The sequence below is a fragment of the Nuphar pumila genome, chromosome 7 (assembly GCF_984573655.1).
Source record: "Nuphar pumila chromosome 7, dmNupPumi1.hap1.1, whole genome shotgun sequence".
Taxonomy (NCBI): Eukaryota; Viridiplantae; Streptophyta; class Magnoliopsida; order Nymphaeales; family Nymphaeaceae; genus Nuphar; species Nuphar pumila.
The window spans coordinates 43,063,786-43,081,580 of NC_143255.1; the positions used below are offsets into that span (position 1 = coordinate 43,063,786).

Below are 17,795 nucleotides of genomic sequence, written 5' to 3' on the forward strand. Positions count from 1 at the left end.
TAATAAACAGACGGAGGAGAAGAAACGTACCTTGACGGTCCGTCTCCGATTGAGGGGTTGAGAAAAAGAATCGGTCACTCCCTTGGTTGAACATGTACTCCGACAATGAGGCAAGAAACACCGGCGATAGCATAGATCAGAAGAACGATGAAATCAAGATTGAAAAAGAGAAGAAATGAAGAAGAACAGGTGATCGAACGAAATTCAAGAGGGAAGAACAAAGATGAGAGGAAAAGAAAGGGGCATGCATTTTTCCCAAGGGAGGACTCCATCTCTTCTGAAGTATAATATTTTATAGTGTGATTCTAGGTCAAAACAAAATTTTCTAAAAACTAAATTTAATTTTCTAAAAATTTCAAAAACTACCTTGCTAAAAATTGATTTTTAGAAATACTCAATCCTAAACTAATTAAAACACGCAGGGAAGGTTGAAATTAGCGTTTTTTCTCATTTTCAATTTTAAAGTAGTTTCTCAAAAAACATTGACAAGAATAGGTTTTTAATTCATTTTTTCGACAAATCATGCATAAAAATATGTATTATCTATATGTATATCTACAATGCAAAGATTATGCATGATGAATTTCCCTTGAAGGCTTTGTCAAGGTTTCTCAAGCTCTGCAATAGTAATTGAAAATTTATGACATTGGGTTCCATTCCATGCATCAGTTTCCAGCTACTGTAATTGAGGGGCTTGAATTGAGGACTAAGAATTACATGAAGCATACATTACATTGATTATTTGTCTGCATGCATATAGTACATTGGCATGATGTTATATGCCTCTTTTTGTTACAGTTAAGAATAGCTAACGGCCAATGAGCTTCACCACCCATGCACCTCCCAAGTAAAGACCCAACAGTGGGGCTGCCAATAATACTTGCGTCAATGGATCTGTTGATGGTGTAAGGACTGCAGCCGCTATCACTGCCCCGACCACGACATACCTCCAGATAGACAACATTTGATCTCCTGAAACTAAACCAAGTTGACCCAAGAGAAGTTGTATGACCGGAACCTGTAAATGAAGGAACACATGAGGGAATTTGCACGTGAAATAAAAACCAAAATTTGCATGAAAAAACAGCATTCAAACACATACCTGGAAAGATAAGCCTGTGCTAAACATAAGCACTAAAACAAACTCAAAATACTGGTCAATAGACCACAGAGATTCCACAGCCCCTTGTGCATAATTAACAAAAAAGTTTAAGGCTGCCGGAGTGAGAACTAAATAAGAGAACCCGATGCCAGCATAGAAGAGCACAGAGGAACCCAAGACAATGGGACCCAAGAACTTCCTTTCATCCCTTGTTAATCCAGGCACAACAAATGCAATTATCTCATAAAGAATGACAGGGCTCCCCAGTAAAATGCCACAATATCCAGAGACCTGAATGTTCAGGTTGTTTCCATCAGCGAGTTTGAAGTCACAAATTTTGCAATGAAAACCTAGTGAAAAAATTGACTCTTGATTGTGAGGTAATGATAACAAGAAAAACAAACAAGATGCTAGACTGAAGCAAAAAAAGTGCTGATGTAAATCATCGTCCAACTGACTTGAGCGAGATTCAAGCAACTGAAAAAAAAAAGACCCACATACGCAAACCTTAGAGATTCAAGCAACTTAACAAAAAAAAATACCCACATACGCAAACCTTAATATGTACAAGCACATCCAAACACCAAACATGAAGCACCCAGGATGATGTTTTCTGCACACATGCATGTATTTTGGTCTTGTCATATATGCGTTTAAGCCCACATTGGTGCTTACAGTGCCCACCATATGGCCCATTGAAGAAGAAATCGTAGTTGGACTTATAAAAAATTCATGAGCACAATCTTTATTTGGGATGATGATGATGTGTCACTATTATCAATAGACGGAAGCCTTGGGTCACTGTTGCTTATAATGTACATGGAGACCATAGAGCAACTAATAAATTATAAAGCAACTACAGCTAACATGCCCCACAGAATCATGCATGATTAGTAGACATCTGAGGAGTCGTACAAGTTGTAGAACACCTGGCATCAACCCTGGTGTTGACAGCAAATTCTTTGAAATGAAATTCCAGATAAATATTGATTGCTTTTACAGAAGTTTAGACTCCAAACAGATAATGAAACTGTTACATTAGAAGAGTATCATCACATGGGTTATATACCTAGTGAATGTTTTTACAAAATCATCGTGTAGATTCATTATAAAGGTCTTAAATTAATTCAAAAGGAAGGAATTCAACAAATCCAATTTCAGTCTCAACCATCAATATTGACTTTACTAATTTGCTATCCTCAAACTTCTATGTAATACATACCAAACTAAGCTATCGTCTGTGAAGTACATTTTTATCTGATATTTAATTTCATTAATCTAAGGCCAGGAAATCCTAAGTACCATAACCAGCAAATTTTCATATTCTCGGTTGCTGGGAAGGGGCAGACTGGAGATGGTCACAGCCTTCTTCCCTTTCCATGAAGTGGTAGCACTCAGGACTCAAACCCACACATATCCATGTTGAAATCCGATCTTTACTATACATCACGCAATGGCTTGGAGATGCTACAGATCCCCAAATAGTAGTGTTCTTGGTTCTTATAATTTTCTTGTCATTGTAGCCACAATTAATAAAAGTAATACATGGCCTTTTTCTTCGAATTCAAAAGTTGTCTTTAAATGTTAACTTTAGTTTTTCTTTCATCACACACTAGAAAAAAGAAAAGGTAAGATTTGTCCACATCAAATTCATATTCTCTAAAGATCTCCATTTCATAATTGGTGTATGACTTCTTTTCTAAATCTCTAAATGTCTCCTCTTGAGGATCTGTTTGGATAAAGTTCAGCTCAGTATCATCAATTTGACTCATTTGTTGCTTAAAGAAGGAAGTGCATAACCCCAGACATATTTATTAGAGTTTCAAAAATGTTTGTGACATTTTATTAGAAATTGACTCCCGTCACCACCCAAATGATGCAGATACGTTCTAGAATAAATAGCCAATCAGGTGAAGCCTGCTGCTTGATTACCTAGAAATTCATGAGCTATTCTTCCACCCTTTTTCATCAATCTGGAAAACTAAAATACAAAATTTCATAGAATGCCTGATGTTGGTGCTGTGAACTTTGTCAGGGTAAACAATATAGTAACCGAAGATGCCAACTTTTTGACTTGTCAGTTGCAGCTCACTGGCCGACAAATGACAAAGGATCCCAGTACGTTGGGTAGAGTCATTACAAGGGAAGTTGGTATGTCTGAAAAGCTGAATTTTAGGGCATCATTTGCAGACCAAACTAGAAGAGAGAGTAACTGCAAGTGGCCCAATTCATTGTAAAATGAACTCCAACACACTATGGATGTAGCCTTGCACCAGGACATGGGCATGGTAACTAAATTTTCTATTTAAGATTACATGTTTGCTGACCCCTGTACTGGATTATGGGTCTAGAGCTTGATAGTTCTGTAATTCCGGTGAGCCATACAACCCAAAAACCAAAATACATTAACACTAGTTCACACATGTTCATATTTGTATTTATCACTTAAAGATTCAAAAACATAAAAAATATGTATATGTACTTTTAAATGCATGCATGTGTAAACGCCTTAAGTGTAAGAGGGCCTTGAGGATCCTAGTGACCCACGAGCCAACAGCCACCATGCCCTTTTCCATAAACCCCAAACTTGTTACCACGGTCCAACTACCACATTAAGATGTCAACAAATTGATCATCTATTGCAACTTTCTAACTTGTTTCCCCAAATTGAGCATATTGACAAAAGAATGTGATACATGTTTCACAGTTACCGTGGAAACCGCTGACTGAGTCATAAGATTCAGTACCTTAATTCATTATAAAAACTTAACTTGTGATAATTGTTTGATACTGAACACTATAAGAAGCTAACTCATTGTTTTTTATGTTGAATGCTATTTTTATGATTATAAATTTATATGATAGTGACTGAGCCGAACAGCTAGCGAGGAAGTTTTTCCTTTCCTTGCTATGCTGTTTGATTTTTAGGAGTTGCTAATGCCCATAGTCACATGCAGATGATTGTTAAAATGTAACATATACATAATATAATAATAATATGATATATTATTATTATATTGTATATAGATTTTCCTATTTTTATTTATTTTTATTTATTTTTATTTATTTTTATTTTTTTATGTTATTTACGTTATCTAGTTCACTTAGAACTAGATAATGGGCTTTGGTCAAGTTCCAGTTGGAACTTGACCAAGCAATCTAGTCGTTGGAACTAGTCCAACCGCTAGATTGCTAGCCGTTGGACTAGTCCAACGACTAGAAGGGAGAGCTCCTTATGAGCTCTCCCCATTGCTCTTGTATAAATAGGGGTTCAGCCCCCTCTTGTAACTTCACTTCTTGTAATGCTTTTTAAGCATTTTCTTACATAAATAAAAGTGTGTTATTTATGTGTTTTTTCCATTTTTACCCTTTTGTGGGATTTGCTTAAAGTGTCTTTTAGACACTTCCTTTTGAGTGATCCAAGTGCATTCGTGGAAGATCACCATTTCATTACATGGTATCAAAGCCGCGGGATTATTAGATCTTGGAGAAAGGCTGGCTCGGTTTTCGTATCCCTTGTGCAAAAGGTGTGTTATCACCTTATTCTTGCAAAGTGTTTAGTCACTTGGAGAGAAGTGTTTTATCACTTCATTATTGGCTGCAAAACACATCATTTGAAGTGCTTCAACATCTTTTGTATTGTATCTCTTTCCCTTCTCACATTTTTTTCATTTCTTTTCTTTTATCTTTTCCTTTTCTCTTCTTGTAAATGATGGATGACAATGATAAAGTCACCATCATCCCTATGAAATTAAGCGACACAAATTATGTAACATGAGTTTCAATCATGAAGCACCATATATGGGGTAAAGGCTTATGGGGGATTGTGGATGGTTCCGATTCGGAACCTAAACTATCCCTTACTAAGAAAGAGAGAGATAAAGAGGTCCCATTATTAGAAGAGGAGAAAATCAAGGCTCTAGCCTCCTATGAAAAAAAGTGGAAAGAGTGAAGAATGGGACATGCGAAAATAATGTCATGGCTTATCAATAGCGTTGACATTAAAAAATGTTCCAGTCTTGCCAAGTTTGAACATGCTAATAAGGCATGAGAATATTTGAAAAATATCTATTTCCTTAAAGATATTGCATGTGTGCAATCTTCAAGAGAATGTTCGAATGAAGACTCAAGGAGATAAATCAATTCGTGAATATTACAATGGGTTGTCCGAACTCTTGAAAGAACTATCTCTTTTGGAACCAAAATGTCATTGTGCCGAAGACATTGAGCTTCACCAAAAGCAACTCGATGCTGAACACTTTTACCAGTTTATAACTGGATTAAGACCGAAATTTGAGTCCACCAAATCGGCCCTCCTTCACCGGAGAAAAGTTCCTTCTATTGTAGAAACTATTGAAGAATTAACAATGGAGAAAAATCGTTTCCAAAAAAGTTTCTCTAAAGTTGATGATGATACCGTCCTAAATGTATCTAGGCCTCGGAATCATACTCACACTTACAGGCCACCTCATTTTGGGAGGCAGAATGGTGAGTTTGACAAAAGAAAAGTTATTTTAAACCACTGTCATGAACCGGGGCACTATAGGCCTCAATGTCCAAAGTTAAAGAAAAGAGATGAAAATAAGGTTGCATCAGTTGAAGCCGAGCCAAAAGATCAAGATGCACCCGCTTCTATGACTCAACTTATGAAGATTCTTCCGCCGAAGCCTCAACTGGAGCAGCAGTCGCATCTGTATCCGGTCCAGGTAACTTTCCTTGGCATTTAGATTCTGGTGCCTCATTTCATATGACCCCAAATTATAAATGTTTATCCGAATGTCTTAAAAATAATTCAAATATTTTAAAAGTCTTTACAGCAGATGGAACATCTCTCGAAATCAAAGGAATTGGATGTTTTAAAATAAACAAAACTTTTTGTATTCCAGAAGTTAGATATATCCCAAAACTAAATTTAAATCTCTTATCTGTTTCTCAAATTTCTGATTATGGACGTAATATATCATTCTCTTCTGATGGTTGCTGGATACAGAATCGTCAGTCAGGGAAGCTGATTGGGGAAGGCCATAGAAAAGGAGGGCTATATTACATGGACTTTTTGGAACTACCAAAAAATGTTTTTTGTTTAAATGTTCAGAATTTGAAAACAGACTTATGACATAAAAGACTTGGCCATCCTCATATGTCTAAAATCTAATTCTTTCGAAGTTTGGGAAAATTTTGTAAATCTAAAAATTTTGCTTGTAAAGACTGCATTCTTGGTAAAATGAAAAGATTACCATTTTCTAGTAGAACATTTGTCTCTACAAAACCCCTTGAGTTAATACATTCGGATGTTTGAGGACCTGCACCAGTTATTTCTAAAGGCGGTTTTGCATATTATGTCATCTTTGTTGATGATTTTTCTAAACATACTTGGATTTATTTTCTTAAACATAAATCCGAAGTTTTTTTCCACTTTCAAATATTTCATAAAATGGTCACAAACAAATTTCAAAACAATATCTTCATTTTTCGCACAGATTTAGGGGGAGAATTTATGTATGGAGAATTTAAAAACTATATTAATTCATACGGCATTATTCATCAACGATTTTGCCCAAATACCCCTCAACAGAATGGTCTGGCAGAACGCAAACATCGTCACATTATGGAGACCACTCGGACTTTGCTAATCGTAAGTCAAGTGCCTAAAGGGTTTTGGGCTGAAACAACTCTAACTGCCACTTATCTCATAAATAGAATGCCATCTTCTTCTTTAGAAAATATATCTTCGATTGAAAAACTTTATGATGTAGCTCCAGATTACTCCAGACTAAGAATGTTTGGTTGCAAATGTTTTGTATTTACAGACAAGAACCATAAATTCTCTCATCGTGCAATCCCATGTGCTTTTTTAGGATATGCTGAAAAAATAAAAGGGTACAAATGCTATGATCTTTAAAATGGTAAATTATATGTGTCAAGAAATGTGACCTTTCTTGAAAAAGAATTTTTTTTTTAAAGTAAAAAATCCAAGAATATTACTGAATACAACAACAACAACAACAACAACTACGCCTTCATCCCAAAACAATTGGGGTCGGCGATATGAACCAAAAAAGAAAATCATTCTGGGTCTCCCACATGAATCCTTCTCCTCCAATCATTTCTATCCAATGCCATGTCCTCGGTGAGGTTCAAATCATTCATATCCTTTCCTATCACCTCCATTCATGTCTTCCTAGGCCTACCCCGACCTCTTTTAACTAATATATTTTCCCATTTCTCCATCCTTCTAACTGGAGCATCATTAGGCCTTCGCCGAATATGTCCAAACCACCGTAAACGATTCTCTCTCATCTTATTTTCAATGGGTGCAACGCCTACCTTCTTTCGTATCTCCTCGTTCCGAATCTTATATTTTATTGTATTTCCACACATCCATCTCAGTATACGCATCTCAGCTACACTCATTTTTTGAATATGATGTCTCTTGGCAGCCCAACATTATGTACCATATAGTAAAGCGGGCCTAATAGTCGTCCTATAAAACTTTTCCTTCAACTGCAATGGCATTCTACGATCGCACAACACTCCAGTTGCACTTTTCCATTTCATCCACCCAACCTTTATCCTATGATTTACATCTCCATCAATTTCTCCATACTTTTGAATGATAGATCCCAAATATGTGAAACAATCATGCACCGGTATTTCTTGCTCACCAAGCTTCACTACACTCCCATCACTACTTCGTTGCTTACTAAACCGACATTCCATATATTCTGTCTTGCTCTTACTCAACTTAAAACCTCTTGCTTCCAATATCTGTCTCCATAATTCTAACTTAGCATTAACCCCAGCTCTAGACTCATCAATCAAAACAATATCATCAGCAAACAACATACACCATGGCACATTTTCTTGAATTGATCTTGTAAGCTCATCCATCACTATAGCAAATAGGAAAGGGCTTAAAGCAGATCCTTGATGTAACCCAATCGTTATAGGAAAATTGGTTGTCACCCCTCCACAAGTGTGGACATTGGTTACTACTCCTTCATACATATCTTTAATTATACTAATGTATTTGAGAGAAACACCTTTCTTCATCATTGTCCACCAAAGAATATCCCTAGGTACTCTATCGTATGCCTTCTCCAAATCAATAAAAACCATATGCAAATCTTTGTTTCTCTCTCTATTTCTCTCAATAAGTTGTCTAAGAAGATGTATAGCTTCCATAGTTGATCTTTCAGGCATAAAACCAAATTGATTCTCCGATATCATGACAATCTTGCTCAACCTAGACTCAATCACCCTCTCCCAAAGTTTCATAGTATGACTCATGAGTTTTATACCACGATAGTTTGTGCAATCTTGTATATCACCCTTATTCTTATATAGAGGCACCAAAGTACTCTTCCTCCACTCATTAGGCATCTTATTTGTCCGCCAAATCTTGTTAAAAAGATTTGTCAACCATTCTAAACCTTTCTCTCCCAAGCACTTCCAAGCCTCGATAGGTATACCATATGGGCCAACTGCCCTTCTTGATTTCATTTTCTTCAAAGCCTCTGCAATTTTTTTCTTTTGAATCTTACGCATGAAGTCACGATTCATTTCATGAAAAGGAATGGAGAAGTCTCCAAGATCCTGAGCATGACTTTCATTAAATAGCTTACTGAATATTCCTTTTTAATTGATTTAACTTCAAAATCAAGTAAAGAGGATGTTGAATGTAACTCTGACAATGATTAAAGTCCTACTATCTATGAAAATAATAGTGAAGACCAAACCAGTAGGGATGTTAGTTTACAATATTCAAGACGAAGAATTAGAAAGCAACGACCTTCATGTGCGTTAAAAAGATTTTCTGAAGCTCCTCATCGCAGGACTTCTAGAATCTCTAGACCTAAAAAATTTGTCTCTTATGAATCTTTTTCACCCTCGTATAGGGCAGCCCTTGCATTAATTCAATCCTATGTTGAACCTTCCTCATACTTTGAAACAAAAAATCATGAAGAATGGATTGAAGCTATGAAAATAGAGTTAGATGCATTAGAGAAGGCCAACACTTGGTCCATCCAAGACTTGCCTCTTAGAAATAAACCTATAGGTTGTAGATGGGTCTATAAAGTCAAAACCAAAAGTGATGGGACCCTCGAAAGGTATAAGGCACGACTCGTGGCCAAAGGCTATGCTCAAGAGTATGGTATCGACTACGAAGAAACCTTTGTTCATGTGGCCCGAATGACCACAGTTCAAACTTTAATTACTTTAGCTTCTATAAAAAAATGGCCTATATTTCAAATGGACGTCAAAAATGCCCTTTTTAAATAGGAGTCTTGTTGAAGAAGTGTACATAGAAGCTCCGTCGGGTATCAGTCTTCCTAAGGGTAAAATTCTTCGTCTTAAGAAAGCTCTTTATGGTTTCAAACAGGCACCAAAAGCCTGGTATGACAGATTTAGTTATGTTATGACTGATATTGATTTTCGTTCTTGTTTGACTGACACTGCCTTGTTTATTAAGCAATATGATGCAAGTATCATCATTCTTCTTCTTTATGTGGATGATACGATCATCACTGAAGGTGACAAACAAGGAGTTGTCAATATCAAAACTCTTTTTAAAACTCATTTTGAGATGTCTGACCTAAGACTATTACGATATTTCATAGGAATAGAAGTTGCTTATTCCCCTAGAGGGTATTTGATATCTTAATCTAAATTTGCCTTTGATATTGTTTGCAGGTCTGGCATTACAGATGATAAGAAAGTAGATACTCCAGAAGTAGTTAATGTTAAAATGAAAATTGATGATGGAGAACGACTTGAGAATCCTACTCCGTTTAAACAACTTGTTGGAGCACTTTCCTACCTTTCCATCACTCGACCAGACATCGCACATGTTGTACACACAGCTAGCCAATTTCAGCATGCTCACACCTTTGTTCACATGGGAGCAGTTTTACGTATTGTAAGATATTTAAAGAGTTCCTCTCACGAGGACTCTTCTTGTCTGCATCATCATCTTTAGATTTAATTGTTTATACTGATGCTGACTGGGGAGGTGATCCTAATAATAGGCACTCAACCACTGGTTTCTATGTGTTTTTAGGTGAATATCTCATATCGTGGAAGTGCAAGAAGCAGCAGAAGGTTTCTCTTTCCTCCACTGAAGCTGAATATAGAGCCATGACAACCACCACAATGGAAGTTGTTTGGCTCAGACGACTGCTAACTGATATGGGAGTTGAAGCAACATAAGTCTCACGCATGTGTTGTGACAACAAAAGTGCAATCTACATCGCAAGGACTTTTCATGAACGCACCAAACACATAAAGATGGATTGCCACTATGTCAGAGAGGAGTACTTGCATGGCACCATTGATCTGCCATATGTTACATCATAATACCAATTAGCAGATTTCTTCACCAAACCTCTTGTAGCTCCCAGATTCCATTTCCTTTTAGAAAAACTTTCGCTCATTGTATCGTAAGTTTGAAGGGGAGTGTTAAAATGTAACATATACATAATATAATAATAATAATATGATATATTACTATTATTATATTGTATATATTTTTTCCTATTTGTATTTATTTGTATTTATTTTTATTTTTTTATGTTATTTACATTATCTAGTTCACTTAGAACTAGATAATGGGCTTTGGTCAACCAAGCAATCTAGTTGTTGGAACTAGTCCAACTGCTAGATTGCTATCCAACGACTAGAAGGGAGAGCTCCTTATGAGCTCTCCCCATTGCTCTTGTATAAATAGGGGTTCAGCCCCCTCTTGTAACTTCACTTCTTGTAATGCTTTTTAAGCATTTTCTTACATAAATAAAAGTGTGTTATTTATGTTTGTGTTTTCCATTTTACCCTTTTGTGGGCTTTGCTTAAAGTGTCTTTTAGACACTTCCTTTTGAGTGATCCAAGTGCATTGTGGAAGATCACCATTTCATTACAATGATAACATGCTCACTACAAGTTTATACCTTAAACAATTTTGAAATATTTTATGCATACATACATATATATAATAAAACATAAAACATGCACAGAAGTATCTAATATATCAAATATGATTATGTCCAGATATCAGAGCACCTAAAAGCACCAGCATTGACAAGGTTTGCTGGGGGATTTTGAAGCATCAATGCTAGATAGGTGGAAGCCAAAAAATTATAGTAAATATGTCCGTTAATAATAAATTTACACATCATGACAAATCATATTTTCGGAGGTGTTTCTATCCTATGTTCAATTGTCCTCATATCCTTTTAACTAGACAATAACGTTTAGCATCTGCTTTTACTTGTTCTGAAATCATTTTCAGCTGCCAACAAATTTTCACTCTGACAAGTATGATCCAATAGGCTCTGTTTGGGAGCCAGAGATGAGAGGGGGGATGGTATTTAATGAGGATTTAATAAATAACACCTACCCCCACATGTGCTTGAGTGGTGTTGGAAGTGGAGATGGGGTGCTTGAGTGGTGTTGGAAGTAGAGATGGGCCATTTTCAACTGCATCTTCACAAGGATGTTGACAACTCCAGCCTCATCTCCCATTTCTTTTTCCACTCCCATCACCCCTCTCATCTCCTCACCAACACCGGCTTCCAAACAGAGCCTTACGTGTGCATGTGTGTGTGTGTGTATAGAGCGAGCAAGAGAGAGAGAGAGTATATTCAATGGTGTGGACATGAGATATGAGGAAGGGAAAGAACTGATTTACTGTCTGCAGGTGGTAGTTATTCAAGACATGGTGGGAGACCTGGTTAAAATGTAACTAGAGGATTTTCAGGGTGAAGGCCAAACTGTTAAAACCTGCCTCGTGAACTGTGCCATGTTAAAGAGAAAACAAGAGAAAGCCAAAAGCAAAAGGAGAAGAATAGAAAACTAAATGGGTTGTGATTCTCTTAGGTCGCGCCCTCTTTTATATAATGAAATATGTATTGGACAAAAATACCATTAATGATAATGGGTATATTACAAATACATATACAGATTTATACATGGACAGAAATACCCCTGTCAACGTGGTCATATTTCTAACATGCCCCCTCAAACTGTACTTGGGGTAGAAATCACCATGGACAGTTTGCCTTTGAGATGCCAATACCGAGCAACTGAAAGTGGCTTTGTAAAGAGATCCGCTATTTGATCTTCGCCTTCAATAAATAGGGGTTGAATCTCTTGACTCTCAATCTTCTCTCTAACAAAATGTTGATCCAATTCAACATGTTTCATCTTACTGTGTTGAACAGGATTGAGGCAATTGCAACCGATTGTCACAAAAAGGCAAATATTTACTAATGTGCTGATGTAATGCTGTGAGGAGATGCCTAATCCACAAGACTTCCGAGGTTACTGCCGCCATGGATCTATATTCAGCCTCAGTACTTGATCTTGCTATTGTACATTGTTTTCTACTTGCCCAAGAAATCAAATAGTCACCAAGGAAAACTCCATAACCCGTAACTGACCTAGTAGAAGGATCTCCTGCCCAATCTGAATCGGAGTAAGCCAACACAGTCAATGGTATATCATTGGATTTGACACCACATTGATAAACTAATCCATCCGTAATAGTGCCTTTGATATAGCGCAAAATCCTTTTGGCTGCCTCCATATGACTTTGTTTAGGTGCATGCATAAATTGAGATATTTGGTTTATTGCAAAAATCAAGTTTGGACGTGTAAACGTTAAGTATTGCAAGACACCCACTAGGCTTATAAACATTCACGACTCTTCAAGTTCTTGGTCATTAGGCATGTCATCCGCCAATTTGGTATTGGTGGAGATTGGCATTGAAACCGGTTTACAATCCTTCATTCCAAATCTGGTGAGTAGATCAAGTGCATACTTTTGTTGTACAAGAGTCATTGACTTTTCAGTATAGTCTATCTCTACACCCAGGAATTATCTCAAGTCACCCAAGTCTTTCATATGAAATTTCATGCCAAGAACACTCTTCAACACCTCAATACGTGACACATCACTGCTCATAATGATAATGTCATCGACATATACTAAAATAATAGTAATATGCACTTGATCATAATGCAAAAATAGCGAGTAATCACACTGACTAAGGGAAAACCCCAAGGCACAAAGATTCTTACTGAATGTTTCAAACCAACCCCTTGATGTTTGTTTTAGACCATATAGTGTTTTTTTCAATCTAAGGACTGTAGTGGATGGATTCGCTTCTGAATATTCAGGTGGATGATCCATGTAAACTTCCTCATCGAGGACACCATGCAAGAAGGTATTCTTTACATTTAACTAGCTAATCTTTCATCTATGCATGGCCGCAAAGGATAAAACAAGACGAATGGTACCCATTCTCACGATTGGGTTGAAAGTTTCGTCAAAATCTAAACTATGTTCCTGGGTGTATCCTTTTGCAACAAGTCGCGCTTTATACCTCTTTATGCTTCAATTTGCCTTATATTTGATCTTATACACCTAGCGGCATCCAACTATATTTTTATCCTTTGGACGTGGGACAACTTCCCAAGTATCACATTCATGGAGAGCATAAATCTCTTTGTTCATGGCCTCAATCCAACGAGGACTTTAGGAAGCTTCACGGTAAGTTTTGGGCTCAGCTTTAGATATTATATTTGCGGCAAAAAGCTGAAATTCTGCTGAAAATGAATCATAACTCACCCATTTTTCTGGAGGATGCCTGGAACGTGTAGACCTTCTGAACTAATCATGAGTAGTTGATGCTACTATACCACTTGTTGCTAGATGATCTGAGGATTATTCTGACTCTAAAATTGGAGAGGGCTGCTGCCTGATTAGACATGGGCTGCTTATCACTCATACCTCCTCTCCTGACATAAACATATGGAAAAAACTGAAAATTGTCAAGATATTTGTTTGACTGATCTTGCTGAATGGATGACAATGATCTGGCTGATTCAAAGTCAGCGCCCATCAATTGATTTTGATCTGATGCAACTACCTTGGTAGCTGGCCAATAGAACTTGTGGCTGCTTATTTAATTTGTTTGAGGAACCACCTTTGATGATGAATCATTCTCATGAAAGACGTCTCTAGATATGACCAGCTTTTGAGTGGTTGGATTGAAGCATCTGTATCTTAAATATTCATCATCATAACCCATAAATTGGCATTCATGCGCTCTTGGAGATAACTTATTACGCAAAGAGTTATCAATATGCACAAAACATTTACCATCAAACACATGCATTAGGGAATAATCAAGTTGTTTGTCAAATAGTAGATAGTATGGTGACCATCCTTCAAGATTAGAGAGAGGCATACAGTTAATGCAATACACGACTGTATGAAAGGCTTCTCCCCATAAGTCCTTGCTTACCTTTGACTCTGTTAACATAGTTAAAGCAGTTTCTACCATGTCCTTGTGCTTCCTTTCAACTGTCTCATTCTGTTGAGATATTTTTTGACAAGATACCTCACGCAAAATATCATTTTCATTCAACAATTTGGTAAAAGCCACTAACATATATTCACCGCCTCCATCGCTACTGAAACGTAGGATTTTTTGAATAAATTGGGTTTCAAGATAGGTCTTATATCTTTTAAAGGTTTCAAACACTTGGTCTTTGCTTTTCAAAAAATAGATCTAGGTATACTTAGTGAAGTCATCAATAAAAAGAACATAGTAATGAGAATTAGACATAGACACATACGGAGCAGGCCCCAGACATCAGAATGAATCAACTCAAATGAAAACGAAGATCTTTTATTAGCAGAATCAAAAGGTAGAGTATGGCTCTTACATAAACGACAAGTGGAACATGAAAGAGAAACTTTAGATATCTTATTGTTCAAAGGAATAAGACCTTTATTACATAAAGTTTAGACAAAACTCAAATTGCAATGACCTAGTCTACGATGCCAAAGTTTGACTTCAGAAGAGATTCGACCAGCTTCAGACACAAGCACGGCAGGACTTCAACATGAACTATGAATTGGACTTGTTAGAGCTTTGTTAATAACATAAAGACCTCTAACTCTTTCTACTTCAGCGAGGATCTCCTTCGTGAAAGGGTCCTTCACAGAAACACAAAGAGCAAAAAAGACATCATATTTTATTTGATTTATCAACTGAGAAATAGAAATGAGATTACGACGGATGTTAGGAACAAGGAAGGTATCAGGTAGATATAGATTTCCACGACTAGTAGGAATGATGGTGGTTCCTATATGTGTAATGGGATGATGTTTTCTATCACCCGTAACTATACTATTATGACCAACTTGCATGGGATTGTACACATTAGTCCCAGAAGCTGGATAGCTACCTTGAAATAAAGAATTGTCTTGATAAGATGATTGGGTGCTTGGCCTGGGATTCGCTGAAGGCAGATAAGGCTTGAAACATGCAGTATATGATACAGTTGGCAGTTTAAAAGTTGAAACATAACGTCAATAACAATTTGTACATGTGTTACAACCCTTCTTACCACACATCTGACATGTGGTATTTGAATGTTGCTCACTCGTTGGGTTAGGAAGTATGCCTCTTCCTTGACCTGTGTAACCATCATGTCCTCTACCTCGGCCACCTCTAATCGAATTGGAGAAGCCACGACCAACATTAGCAGTCACCATTACTTCATGATGCATGGATTGATTATCGTGCTTCCCAGATATAATGAACATGGATTCATATTCAAGAACTGAAGATATAAGTTCATCAAATGGTAGTCTAGGTTTCTGACTCATGTACATGGCAATGAAGGTATTGTATTCCGAACCTAGACCTCTTAAAGTCTGAGTGCATATATCAAGATCCTCCAAGGGACTGCCTATTGCTGCCAACTGATCTGCAATGAACTTTATTTAAGAACTCAACAACACTTGAGTCTCCTCTCTGTAACGAGCCAAATTCTGTCCTGAGATGATAGATCTTTGGTGTTGACATCTGTTTGAACCACTTGTGAAGAATCTTCCACAAATCACGAGCAGAAACTCTTGTAGAGACCTGTAGTAGAACCTCCTGCGACAATGTTGTTGTGATGTATGCAACCACAGCCTGATCATTTTTTCGCCGGGCAGAATAGGTTGGGTTCTTTGACAAGATTGTTTTCACATCTTCACCTTCTTTGGCTCCCACTTGTATCTCAGACACAAATTCAGGAGAAGGAACTTCAGATCCATCGAGATGTCCCATCAAATCATGACTGTTGATGAATGGTATGATTTTCTTTTTCCAAGTGATAAATTTGGTTACATTTAATTTATCAGTGACTAGCTGGCTTAGGAAGGAGAAGTTAATTGGGCTAGAGGAGGGCATGGCAAGAAGAATAAGAGATTTTACTAGGATCAATTACAAATGGACAATACAAAAAGAACAAAAGCAAGAAAAGAACCAGAAACACAGATAATCAAATATGACATCAGCAGCATTTTTTTTTACTGCTGCAGAAACGACCAGAAAAATCAGATCGTGAGAAAAAGGATGTTTTTCCTCTTGTTTCTTCGATAAGCTTCGACTTTATAACTTTTCCTCTCTTTTTTTTAAAGGAATCCTTTTTTTTTATCGTCTTTTTTTTGTTTTTTGATTTGGATCTGCTTGTTGTTGCTACAGATGAAATCGGTGGGACTGAACTATAAGAAGAGTTTTTTTTTTTTTTGAAAAACTATGGCTTGGTATTCTTTAAAGAAGATAACGATAAGAGGATATTTGAAAAGGTTGGGAAGCAACCAGATTAATGATAGATGGATATTGATTCAGGAAATAGAAGAGGAATAAAGAGAGAAGAGATGAGAACGATGACCTGGGTGATTCTTGGTTTCAAGAAAATAGGGTTTTAGGAAAGATATGAGATTAAGGTTTAGAAAGAATAAAGAAAATCTGGAAATCTAGGGTTTTAGAAAAGATATGAGATTAGGGTTTAGAAAGAATAAAGAAAATCTGGAAATCGGCAAACCTGAAACTTTATCAGCAGTGTCAGTGAATCTGCAGGGTCTTACTCTCACCTGAGATTTGATACCATGTTAAAACCTGCCTTGGGAACCATGCCCTGTTAAGGAGAAAACAAGAGAAAGCCAAAAGCGAAAGAAGGAGAAGAATAGAAAACTAAATGGGCCGTGATTCTCTTAGGTCACGCCCTTCTCTTTTATATAATGAAATATATGTTGGATAAAAATACCCTTAATGATAATGGGTATATTACAAATACATATACAGATTTATACATGGACAGAAATACTCCTGTCAATGTGCTCATATTTCTAACACAAACATGTCCTCTCAGTTCAGTGTTAAGTGTTAATCTGGGCCAGAATTAAGTGGCCAAACTCAGAGTGTTCATGATTTTATCATAGATGTGGGGTTTAAAACTGCTTTTGATGGGTATGAACTTGTAAAATTTTCACTGTCTTGCTTCCTTTTGCTGCAACTCAGGTACCATATGTTGCATACCTTGTACAGTGACAACATGTCACCTATTATCTTGTATTTGCTGCTTATTAATAATACTTATCTTATTCTCAGATATATATATATATATATTTGTTTTGTGTGTGTGTAAAAAGGCTCCTGTAATAATGCTATCGGGGTTTTATTACATAATTTGAGTACAGTGCAAGTACGGCCATCAAGATAACAATGTAACGTCGTTTTAAAACTGAGTTCCATGGACATTACAATTGAAGTAAAAAGTTTATGCTATTAAAAGGAAACTGAAGTGTACATGATGAAGGAAAAACACCTCAAAGAAACTATTGAAGCAAGAG

General features: G+C 36.7%; 1 protein-coding gene across 1 annotated transcript in view; it reads right to left on the bottom strand.

Annotated features, from left to right (window-relative positions):
- Positions 1–677: 677 nt before the first annotated feature.
- LOC149832087 (sec-independent protein translocase protein TATC, chloroplastic-like) overlaps positions 678–17,795 on the bottom strand; it is a 52,738-nt gene continuing 35,620 nt past the window's right edge. The window contains exons 3-4 of the mRNA XM_090014319.1: positions 1,103–1,393; positions 678–1,018 (exon numbers count right to left, since the gene is read on the bottom strand). Of these exons, the coding sequence (XP_089870445.1) occupies positions 809–1,018; positions 1,103–1,393 (501 nt within the window). The 3' untranslated portion in view covers positions 678–808. The remainder of the gene's footprint in view (positions 1,019–1,102; positions 1,394–17,795) is intronic.